Below are 12,768 nucleotides of genomic sequence, written 5' to 3'. Positions count from 1 at the left end.
AAAGCTCTATCTACATCAAGGGAAATTACTCATACCCAAAAGCTCAATAGACAATTAAGGGCTTAAATTGTGCAATGTTTTCCTATCTTCTCTAGAGGCAACCTCAGTTGCAGAATTTTTAGTTTGAGATGTGAATTTAATTCAACCTGAGTGCTGATAATATGCCTTTCAGTTAGTAAAGAAAGGAGGAGGAGAGAGAAAAAGAAAGAAAATTATTTTTACTGGGAGATAATTTTACATGTAGAAATCTACAATTTCAAATACATCCAACCTCGATGAACAGTAAAATGAAGACACTCTAGCAGTTCATATTATACATCACTGCAGACACTAAGTTCCCACAATTATTTTTGCTAAGTATTGCATTAAACTTCAAAGGTTAATCAAGGGTTATCAATACAAACTAAAACTTCCTGCAAAAGTATCACTTATGATAACTTACGATTTTTTGTATGAAACTATGTCCTTAAAAAAATAGGTAACATGTACTGAAAACAGTACTATGCTAATATTTCCTGCATAAATAGGTTTCTGATGCAAACTAGCTGTAAGCTAGAGAAAATAATCAACCACCTAACAAGGCAGATTATATTTTTTTGTTTCATTCACTGCCCTCTGAAAGGGGTCATCTTTAAAGGAAAAGTTTTTTTGGCTATAATTTTTATTTTATTAATAACTACAAACTAATTTATTTCTAATGTTCAGAAGTCCCCATTCAGCAAGCACTGAAGGCTGCAGAGACCAGAAAACATTTTGTATTTAAGAGAGTAATTCCATGAAACTCATTACTTCATATTATAAAAAGACAAATTAATACATATACTACAGATCTGTGCTATTTAATGCAGGCCACTGGCCTGATGTGGATAATGCAAACTTAAAATGTGGCTATCCAAATTAGTAAAATACACACCCGATTTCAAGGAATTAGTACAGAAGAAGAATGTAAACTATCCTAATGAGTGTTTACAGTGATTACATGGTGAAATGGTAATAGTTGGGATCTACTGAGTTAAATAAATTATATTATTAAAATTAACACCAGCTGTTTCATTTTGTCTTTTTTAATGTGACTGCTAGAAAATTTTAAATTACATAGTATATGGCTCACATTATTTTTCTATTCTATAGCACTGCTACAGAAATAGCAGATTCAATTATATGTTTAATATTAATCCCAACCCATTCATTAAATTTTTGTATAATTACAGTATTTGAGATAACATATTTAATATACTACCACAAAAGGCCTGAGCTTAGAATCAACTATGCCTCTATGCATAAAAACAAAACCAGATAAAATCTACTCTGATCTTTCTCATCTTCTGTATATTGGCAAATGTGCTAAACTTTGGTTAGATAGGAGTCTGCAAACAGGCAAAAGGGGTCTTTTTGGTTGATAGAAATGTTCTAAAACTGGATTGTGGTGATGACCGCACAACTATAAATGTATTCAAAAGTCACTGGATTGTATACTTCCAGCCAGTTAAGTTGTACAGCGTGTAAATTATACCTCAATAAAGCTGTTTTTTAAAAAGAAGTGCCAACTAGAGCCCAGCAGATCTAAAGTGCCATCTAGAAGCTGCATATAAATTTCAGGTGATTCAAATATTATTTTTCAATCTATCATATGACTCAATATTGCAACAAAAATTTTTCCGTGAAGGTCCTTTCATGTGCAATGGGTCCAATTCAGCAGTGGATTATGTAGTCACTAATTGGAGGTATAAGTTGAAAAAGACAAAGAGAACATTAGAGTCACTGAGTGGACAGTTTATTTGCTTTAGGGGTATCCAGCTCAGGCAACAAGAGCACCCAGCTCAGGCAATCTTATCGCAAATCCCTCACCCAATCTGGGCACCATATAATTGGACATCTGCTGGCATTCACCATCCTAGACAGAATACTAGAATATAAAATATAGAGTATACAAAAATTAATCAAAAAAAAAAAGAAGAAGAAGAAACAAAACAATGGATACAGTAAGTACCACATAAAGAACTCACATTGAACAGGAAGATAAGATTTCAAGATGTGTGCCCGAACACAAACATAAATACAAACATTTGCATGGATATACTGAGTTGCCTCAAGGTCTCATTTTAGAAGTAAACCAGGTGGTTATTCTTTTTTTTTTTTTTTTTTTTTAAGATTTCATTTATTTATTTGAGAGAGAGAATGAGATAGAGAGAGAGCATGAGAGGGGGGAGGGTCAGAGGGAGAAGCAGACTCCCTGCTGAGCAGGGAGCCCGATGCGGGACTCGATCCCGGGACTCCAGGATCATGACCTGAGCCGAAGGCAGTCGCCCAACCAACTGAGCCACCCAGGCACCCCAGGTGGTTATTCAAAAGCCAAAGAATCATCTGGAATGTGAAAATCATTCAGGAATGTTCATTTAAGGCAGCCACAGAATAAGGGACCTATTATAGTCCATGCTTGTTATAAAATGACTCATCCAGGCATGTGGACAAATCTATGAATGTATTTGTTAAAGTTCCAGACTGAAGTTATGTCACAACTGTGAATGTTTATGATGTACTTAGTAATACTTTATGAGGTGAGTGATACTTTAAAACTGAAATGTGAACATGGATCAAATGAGAAAGACTGAAAATCTGATTATTTTCCTACAGAATATCACATACTTCTAAGAATTAAGAGCTATTTCTTGAGGGCTTATTTTAAAAAAACAAAACTAAACTAAAACATGAACAAGACACTCACTGGATTTGATTTCTAGACAATTTGCTGTTGTGTGAATATAGGGTACCACCAACCAGTTCACACAATCCAATCAATGTGGTGTCCCCAGCACATATTTGGCAGTTCTTTGTACTGTTTTATCCATGCATAAATGCTTTTTAGGCCTTCCAAAAGAAACGCACAGAAAGATACAAATACATTTTTAAAGATATCCACAAAATAATGTTATCTAGGTATCAAAACAATTGTATTTGAATTGTATCTATACTACTGTATCTATTCTTTTTCTATTTCTGATTTTTTCAATACTTAAAAGTAGTACAAGTCACCTGACAATGAAGTTCACCTTTATAAAATATAGTTTTTTCTTTAGTCCAAGATACTGGCGAATTCACAGAGCATACCAAAAGTAAAGCACTAATATTTAGCTTCCAAAAATAGTTAAAACTTAGAAAATGTTCCTAAAACTCTAAAACAGGTGATTTTAACTAACAACATGAAGCTTGTGCTTTCTCTAATTTCCAAGTAGCCAAAATATTCATACTGAGGCAGTATTCAGTTTCTTAGGAGTTCAGGTCAAAGAAGTATACCTACATCTTCATGGATGTCTGTCATTCTCTCCATGCTTAGACACACTGCTGTACCAAACAGTGTGGAAGTCACTGTCTAAGAAAATGGAAATGCCCTCTCTTAGATAACTATTTACTTTAGGAATAAAATAAACCAGCAAATCACCTCAAATTTTTCTATAGGCTACACAGAAGAGAGGAAAGGATGATTTTCACAGCCCATGCAGCTGAGAGAAAAAGTTGATTTGGGGGACTATCATACTACAAGTTAAATGTATTATGCCTTTTGTAGGGCTTTTTGTAAATCACCGTAGAAGTTGACTAAAGTGCTGGCCATGGCTGTATCTACCGCAGACTGAGGAATCATCCCGCGCAGATCTGTCTGAATGTAGCCTGTCAAAAGACTCTGGTGTGGATTGTCTTTATGTGGAACACAAAACCAACCACAAGGATGGTTATATCCACGAATAAATTCTGGTCTCTTTTCACTCCAGTCAACACTTAGCCCTACAAGGAAATTTTAAAATAACACCATTAATAGCAGTGACTGAGATTAGTCTACAACTCTCATACAATCATATTATCAGATTTCTTGTTTAAATATTTTTCTTCTTATAGTAGGAAGGGAAAAATGAAGGGGGGGGACATCAGAGGGGGAGACGAACCATGAGAGACTATGGACTCTGAGAAACACACTGAGGGTTCTAGAGGGGAGGGGGGTGGGGGGATGGGTTAGCCTGGTGATGGGTATTAAAGAGGGCATGTATTGAATGGAGCACTGGGTGTTATACGCAAACAACGAATCATGGAACACTACATCAAAAACTAATGATGTATGGTGATTAACATAATAAAATAAAAAATTTTTTTCTTCTTACTCATGTAGATGAAAACTAAGCCCCAAGAGTGACCATAGAAGAATGAAAAAGATAATTACCAAGCAGAATTCTGACAGAGGGCTAGAGGTAATGGGGAAAGTTCTAATCCCATCAGAATAGGTAACATTATGTCATCTTGGTAACTCCTTGGAAACTATGAATCTTGGCTGTAGCACCCAGGCCTCAAGGTGCCAAAAATCAAAACTATGGTACCACCACTACTCCCTAAAGGCACTACCACATCCAACTTTGGTACTGGCTGGCTAAGAGTAAACAAGCAGATATTTACCTACAACAGCCTACTCAAGTATATACGATACACAAAAAAAGATTGATTTACCTATAGATATATTTTAGGAAGCAGGAGCCTTCTAATAGCAGTATTTTTCATTTTTAAAAAAAATATTACACAGCTCAAGGAAGGAAAAATATTCTAACACACCATGCCTATTTTTTCTATGGATATGACTAAGAAGCTATTTTCTGAGAGTGACTTAATCTGCTTACTACATCCCTTTCTCAGAGGCAGCTACGTGATTCCTGTTTGTAGCTGTGACCTGGAGGATACCATGTAACTGAGAATAAAAACTTAACCAGAAAGATTTCAAAACCCTTCTTGATACTGTTATTTTAATTCCTGGGATGTAGCATTTGCAAAGCTTAGTGATTATAAAATAAGTGTGAAGGCTGAAAATATATCTCACATAGAAACATCCAGCCGGGAAAACTCAAATATTTAAGACAAATGAAAAGAAAGTACAAGGTTTTGCGATCATTACCACAGGACAAAAGCCCTTCTTCATAGCCCACAGTGTAGGAGAAATCAACAAACTCTCTCGGGGAAATTATATTCCAAAGCTGACCAGCAGTAGTGTAACGCATCACACAGCAATTCTGAAAGAGAAGAGGTGACAGTTGTTACTACTTAGGAAACATATATGGACTCATATATCATAAATTAACCCTTAGTAAAAAACTCATACTCATTCAAAATGTATTTATAATTCCTATTAAGAATAATTCTTACAGTGGTTCTGATAGGTTTAGATCTCTCGTCTAAACTTCATGGCCACTGTATGGGAATGAATAAGGTTATGATTAAAATACAAAGAGGTAAGTTACCCAGTATCTAAATCTCTAACTCAATGCAGTGTATTGTATCCTATATGATATTCAACACGGAAGTAGGTGGTGTAGACTATAGGTGTTTAAGATAAAAATCCACAAATATTTGGACCAAAATACCAAATGTTTCAATAAAGAAATTCAAACATGGGAAAAATGAATTAACAAAAATAGAAAAAGAGGACAACCCACTTTGGTTACATCATTCTCTAATGCCTAAGGTGGCATTTTTGTTTTTGGTCTTTGATTTTGGCTTAACATTAATGGAAAAACCTACATACGATTATCTAGAAACCTGAATATGATGGTGTTGTTTTTAGAATTTTAGATTTCAGAATCTCAACTTAAGTTTTACAATTAAAGAGCTGACAGTTTTCTTAAGCAGCAAGGGTAGAGCTGCTGTGTAAAACAAACGCAGTTCTGACTAATACTCATTAATATGAGGAAACTCAAGCTTTTTAAAAGGCAGAAAGGATTCCCCTGTGAGATCTCTGCCACGACTACTTACTCTCAAAACAATGAATACAATGAATACAAGTAGGTGCACATGCTCACACTCACATGCTCTCTCTCACATGCACACACACACACACCCCCAAAATCTGAAGTGATGTTTCTAAATAAATACCTCTTCAAAGTGTTCCAAAATGTCCATTGAAGTCATTAAGCTGTCCCAATCCAAGCGACAGGGACCTGGGCGTATATGGTCTATGACACTATTGATGCTGTCATCTATAACGCCTTGGGCTTTGAAACTGGAGAAAAAAGATTAAGGTCAAATGCTATTAGTATGAAAAATTTCAGCATGCCCTCACAGTTCAGAGCTAACTTCAAAAAGAGTAAAAGTTAATACAGCTTTTTTTTTAAAGGGAATAAATCCCAACAGTTTTTCTGATAAATTAAGTTATTTTATCAGAATGTACTCTTTGCCCTCAAATCTAACAAGTGATCTGAAGGCTAAATTATGTTATCATGAACATAGGAAAGTACCTTCATGTTACGGTGTAGCCGGAAACAGTCCATACGACACTCGAGCTTCATTTATTCTGTATGCTATTCTTTTCTCAGGCTCTAACATGTTATTAGTATGCACATATTTTTACTCTGACTTTCAAAAACTTTTTTACAGGAACAGAAAAATAGGTCACCCAGGAATAGCACACAGAGGTTTGACTCATGAATAGTATCAGAACTCGACATATTTCAAAGGTGGCACTGAGTATCAGTGGGGAAAGGATGTACTATTGCATGAATGGCGCTTTGATTCAGTACTTACCCTAAAGAGAAATTAAAAACTGAATCACTACTTGACACCATTCAAAACAATTAATTCCAGACAGACTAAAGACCACTACATAAAATTTAAAACTTTGAGAAAAATACATCTTTGTGCCCTCAGGATACAGGGGGATTTCTTGAATACATAAAACAAACAAAAACACAAATAATACAAGACAGTTAAAATTAAAAACTTGCATACCACAAATGACAAAATAAGTAATTTCTTTAAAAACTAGCCATAGACTGGAAGAAGGTATGTGCAACACATATAAACAGCCATAATTATTATAGAGAATACATAATTAATTCCTATAAACCAATGAGAAAAAGACAATCCAAAGAAAATAAGGACAAAAGATACATTAAGATTGATCGGAAATGTCAGTAAATTTGGAAAAGATGCTCAACTTCACTCGTACTAAGTAAATACTAACAAGATACCATCTCATATCCCTGAGACTGGCAGAGTAAAAACATAACAAGTATTGAATGGAAGGGAATGAGAACTCTCAAACTGCTACCACCACTTTAGAGAGCAATTAATTTGGCAACGTCTACAGTAGTTGAATGATGCGTGTCCTTAAGACCCAGGTACATACCCAAAGAAAATCACACATGTGTACAGAAGGAGACATATACTAAAGAAGTTTACTATAGCACTGTATTTTATAAGGAAGAATTGTCAACAACCTAAAAATTTACAAACACAGCTAAACACATCGTAATATTTTCATATGAACGTGAAAGAACAGATCTGCATGTAACAACATGGCTAAATCCTGAAAAAAAACACTGTATTAAATGGAAAAAATCAAAAGCAAATTACTAAAGGAAACACACATATATATATATATGTGGTCAAAGTATAAAACAGGAATACACACTTTAAGACAGTAGCTACCTCTGGGGACAAAAGAAAAGAAATTAGAGATAGATTGGCTTTAACTCTTATCAGTAACATTTTGGGCAGGTTTTTGAAAAGATTTTTTTTTTTTAAAGCATCTGAAGCTGTTTTATCATTTTGTAAGTATTTCCAGCTCAACCTTACACTGTCTCCCCCATCCTAAATCTGCTCTTCCCTCCTGTGTTCTCTAACTTGGGGTGGAGGGTGGGAATGGGGCAATACAAATTAATCCCAAATTAGATATCTGGGATTCAACTTTTGACTCTTTTTCTCTTGATCCCATTTCAATAGTCAGAATAAAAGTCACCATGTTTTATCAAGATGACTTCCTAGATGTAAAGTGCTTAGAACAATATTTGGCTCTCAATGAATGTTAGTTATCATCACCACCATCACCATTAGATCCCTTTCACATTCGCTTGCCCTTTTCAACTCTCATGCTACGTCCTTAGTTTGGGCACTCTGTGTCCAACTCAACACTGCAACCATTTCTAGCTCTTTGGACCATGTATCTCTTGAAGTTTCTGAAAAAAAGCCAAAGATCTCTTCCCAGGAATATAACATTGACACAAAATTATGTTTATGATCTTAAGGAAACTTCAAGAAGCTAGCCATGGACTCCCAGGGTAAAACCTCTTCTCTAAACTCTCCATGCTCATTTCCATTTTTCACAGTGCTATCAGATTAAGTTCAAAATCTCTGACGACCTGGGAGGTGGGAGTAAGGGTTGAGCAAAGGTAAGCACAATATTGAATTCCTTACTTTAGAATTCAAAAATCCTTCAGACATATGCTCTCCCTACCCTCATACTTTATGCTCCAGTTATACAAACATCACTTCTACTTCCCTAAACAAACTCCTTAGAGTGTTTTCCATCTGTGTTTATGTAGTAGATGCAATCCCCTCTGCCTGGAATATGAATCCGTCCTTCATTCCCTAAGAAATAACCCATTCTTGCTTTAAAGCTCAGTTCATATACTAGCTCTTCAATGAAGTCCCCTCAAATCACCAAGCATAATGTTCCTTTGGCACTTCTTTGTGCTTTTCAACCCCCACTGGGAATCAGTGATCTAAAGGATTAACTTCACACTTGCTTACAATGCTTAATCCACAACTCTAGTTTCCTGGTCCTTGTCATAAATATTGTATAACTCATCTTTCTGGAAATGCTATCTTTGGTATTATACTTGAGAACACATAGTAAGTGGGACCCACAGTTTCATTTTTAAAAGGACTGAGTCCCAAGGATATGAACATTCCACTCCAATTACACAAGGCAACTGTCTCTCTACTGGCTTTAAAAAACAGTATTTTTTCCTTCTGGTGAAAAGTATAATTCATGTTCAACTATATGCAAATATCAAAAAATGAAAATAGAAATCACCTATAAAGCAGCCATCTCAAGGTGTGTATTTGGTGTTAAGTAAAAATATTTTAATACATAAAAATTAAAGTCAACGCACAATTCTACATGCAGTTTCATATTCTGCTTTATTCACTTTATAGCTTGAGCATTTTCTTGTGTTTTAAACTAATATGTGAAAACAGTTTTTAAAGAGTGTAAAATATCACGTTTCAAAATTTAACCATCTCTATTGATTATTCAAGTTGTTTGTAATTTTTAATATTATAAGTAATGTGATGGAAGAGATAAGTACTTAACTATTATCTTTCTTATGATTTCTTTAAGATAAATTCTTAAAGTATGCTACAGCACTAAGTACATATAGAAGAATATTAGAAGGAGTTATACAGTGTGCTAAGAAATTTAAGATTTTTATAGGCCATCCGATATCATTATTTATGATTTCCCTTACTACCAACTCAGTCCACAAGAGATATGGACACTTTAAAGGCTTTGAATTCTTAAGGTGATATGCTTTTTCAGAAAGTTTAAAATCTTTTTTTTAAATTTTATTATGTTAATCACCATACATTACATCATTAGTTTTTGATGTAGCGTTCCATGATTCATTGTTTGCGTATAACACCCAGTGCTCCATTCAATACGTGTCCTCTTTAATACCCATCACCAGGCTAACCCATCCCCCCACCCCCCTCCCCTCTAGAACCCTCAGTTTGTTTCTCAGTCCATAGTCTCTCATGGTTCGTCTCCCCCTCCAATTCCCCCCCTTCATTTTTCCCTTCCTACTATCTTCTTCTTTATTTTTTTAACATATAATGTATTATTTGTTTCAGAGGTACAGGTCTGTGATTCAACAGCCTTACACAATTCACAAATCTTAAAAGTCAAATTTTACTGGCAATGATGATTTAGTGATCATTTATATATATATAATATATAATATATATAAATATATATTATATATATATATGAAGTCTGGCAATGTCTTAAGAGCTACATAAAACTACAAGAATTTACTTACAGGTATCCATTAAATTCTTCTGAAGGTTTTCTCCAAATTGTTACATCTTTCTGGAAAAATAACAAACAGTATACGGGCATAAATCATTACCTAGGTGGAACTCTGGATATAAAACTGACAATTTCAAGTTATAGAACATCAGTCTTTGCATTAAAATAAAACTTAAGTAAATATTCAGAGATACATAAAAGTCACTTATACCATCAAAATGATCCATATTTGATTTTCTTCTGTATCCTAAAGTTCTTCACATCTTGCTTAAAGTACAGACGTCCAAAACAGATTTCTCAGTAGCTTAATGAGATGCAAACCTTGTTAAGATCCGCACCAGCCATTATTATTTGCCTCACTCCAATCTTATCTATTTACCATTACTGACACATTTAGACTAAGACAAGAGGAATGCTAAATATTTCATTCTGAACTTGCTCATATCTTTTTTAAAATCAAACAATTCACATCTATTATGACAGTGCGAACTTGAATTAGTCCCTACATCTTTTTTCTGTTCATTTCCCAAGAAATTCTGAATATCAGACTAGCTAGAGCACTTCACTAGAAGAGTCCTGGGTTCTAGGGTTGTGATAGTTTGGACAAGTCATACCAGTAGAAAAGAATACTAACTGGCCACCCTCACAGGCTTGTTGAAATATCTGGAACTATTTCAAACTATCAGTACATGTTATATTTTATATGTTGACCTTAGAAGCTATTCTTTAGGCTCGTGTTGCCAGAGTCTATTCTCATGTCCAATATCTAAAGCAGTAATGAAATCAGTGCAGGATTATTGCTTTTGCCTTGGTGAGATGTCAAACCACCGACTTTATTATCTTAATTATCTATCCTGCCATCCACCCAAAGTATGGTTCCTATTTTCCCTTACCATTTTGAAAGTCATCAACCATCTCACTAGATAGAAGATAAATGCCATATATAAGAAATTTAAATAATTCACCGTTTTCTTGGCAACTCGCCACTTATCATCTTCGATGCTATGATACTGGATGAGAGTGTTTTTAAGTCTAGTTGCAAAAGCAGCAGCATCAGGCAGGCCTTCCATTTTTTTCTTCTGTTACAAAGACAAAGATGAGCATCAGCAAATGCCACAATTTGAAGCAATAGACCAGTGAGTCTCAAATATGGCTTCATAACAGACTCACTGGGGAGCCGTAAAAGATGCTTATACCTGGATCCCACCCCAAATCAACTAATCAGAATCTCTGAAGAGTAGGACCTGGGCATAGGTTTTTTTCCCTCAAAGCTGCCAAGATGAGTAACACCTAGTCAAGGATGAGTATCACACATTTTAAGTTATTAAAATCACTCATATAAAAGTAAACTACAATCCTAGTTCCCTTTCTAAAGGAATATAATAAAAAGAAATACATTATAGAATTCTAGATAATGTAAAGAAAAAAATATTGCTGTTTCCAAACTACAAATATCAATACACAAGGAATAAATTTTTTTAAAAAGTCTTTACAGTTTCAGCCATTAAATTTTTAATTTAACATCCAACAGATTTAGGACTCATTCTAGAAAACTAATGACAAGCACAACTAGAAACCTGTTCATACATCCTTTCAGGTTAGGGTTACAGAACTCTGAACAATTTCAAAAGTTTGAAGAACTGCACCGTTTTCAATATTTTATATCATTTGATAAGGTGTTATAGGATTCAGTAAGGTATCTGTGTAAGGAAGGAGGTCATATGAAGACTTTTAGAACCATCAGCACAGCATAAACAAATGGTTCATAATTTTATATATCATTAATAATTCCAAAGATAAGCTACTGTTCAACATTGTTTTTAAAGAGAAATGATTATTAACCTTAAAGATAATAAACGATATAATGAAAGCTTCTGTAATGTTTTAAAAACATTGCTTCCCATCAAGAGGTGGTCTGTGACTGCATGACTTCCTAGGCTGGGTTAGAAAAGTCCATGCAGGCTCTGCAGGTTTCTTTTAGACTAACTGCTCTGGGAGCCTTTGATCAACATGCAAGCATGCAAAAACTCTGGCTATCTTTGAGGCTGAAATGTGGAAAGGCTGGAGAAAAGGGGAAATGGGAAGAGAGACAGAACTCCAAAGTCCCAGATCCAGAAGCCTTTTTAGGGCTTCACCCTAATGGGTATCACCCTAGGCTCCCCTCAATTTCACTCAGTCTTCCCCATCTTAACAATTTATTTTATTTTTATTTATTTATGTTTTAATGTAGGCTCCAAGCCCAGCATGGAGCCCAACATAGGGCTTGAACTCAGGACCCTAAGATCAGGACCTGAACTGAGATCAAGAGTTGGATGCTTAACTGACTGAGCCACCCAGGTGCCCCAACAATTTACTTTTAAAATGGTAATTGAGCCAATTGCTCAAAGACAAAGCCTAGGAATCACCCTTAATAGAAATTAAGAGATGCCTATTCACACCACCTCCTCTCATTGCCTAGAATATTCTTGTCCTACTGGTTTTCTTTCTGCCCCCCAAATAGGCCAAGCTTGCCACTGACTCTGGGCTTTGTACTTGCTATTTCTCTGCCTGGATTATTAGATCCCAAATCTGAGCATGACTAAAAACAACTTGTAATGAAAATTTCATTTTAAACCTCCTATCTTAATACAGCTTCTGCAAGTCTCTATTATAGCCTTCTTTTAGTTTCTTCATAGTGTTTATCACAATCTGAAATTAACTTGTTTATTTATTGGTATACTATATTCTACCCTTTCACCATCACATCCCCAACTAATAGAGCTGGGGCTTTTGACTGCCTTATTTACCACTATATCCCCACCAACTAAAACATTGCCTGGAACACAATAGGCCCCTATAATACTTGTTGAAGTGTGTTTGCTTCAAAACAAGAATTGTTTGGTCTTGATTTTGTGTTCTTTTGGTGCCTTAGTGCACTCCAGTAAAAGAAT

The 12,768-nt window shown here is 35.1% G+C and overlaps 1 protein-coding gene across 2 annotated transcripts; it reads right to left on the bottom strand.

Moving 5' to 3' along the window:
- Positions 1–3,016: 3,016 nt before the first annotated feature.
- STARD4 (StAR related lipid transfer domain containing 4) lies at positions 3,017–11,961 on the bottom strand. 2 transcript variants are annotated; one of them, XM_035015648.1, is made up of 5 exons: positions 10,804–11,961; positions 9,849–9,898; positions 5,905–6,031; positions 4,931–5,045; positions 3,017–3,780 (listed from the first exon to the last, which is right to left on the bottom strand). In XM_035015648.1, the coding sequence occupies exons 1-5, from the start codon at positions 10,906–10,908 to the stop codon at positions 3,551–3,553; spliced, it is 627 nt and encodes a 208-aa protein (XP_034871539.1). In that variant the 5' UTR covers positions 10,909–11,961; the 3' UTR covers positions 3,017–3,550. The 2 variants fall into 2 exon arrangements, with proteins under 2 accessions (XP_034871539.1, XP_034871546.1); XM_035015655.1 differs by having other exon boundaries at positions 9,849–9,894; positions 10,804–10,860.
- Positions 11,962–12,768: the final 807 nt, after the last annotated feature.

The sequence above is a fragment of the Mirounga leonina genome, unplaced genomic scaffold, assembly GCF_011800145.1.
Source record: "Mirounga leonina isolate KUSES-001 unplaced genomic scaffold, KU_Mleo_1.0 Mir_104, whole genome shotgun sequence".
Classification (NCBI taxonomy): Eukaryota; Metazoa; Chordata; class Mammalia; order Carnivora; family Phocidae; genus Mirounga; species Mirounga leonina.
Note: the sequence above shows the minus strand (reverse complement) of the source record. Positions and strands in the feature narration are given on the sequence as shown.

Coding starts and splice junctions, on each gene's coding strand:
- STARD4 (XM_035015648.1), bottom strand. CDS start 10,908: ATGGAAGGCCTGCCTGATGCTGCTGCTTTTGCAACTAGACTTAAAAAC. Junction 9,899..10,803: donor GGCGAGTTGCCAAGAAAACG/GTGAATTATTTA, acceptor TTATTTTTCCAG/AAAGATGTAACAATTTGGAG. Junction 3,781..4,930: donor AGAAGGGCTTTTGTCCTGTG/GTAATGATCGCA, acceptor ATTTCCTTGTAG/GGCTAAGTGTTGACTGGAGT.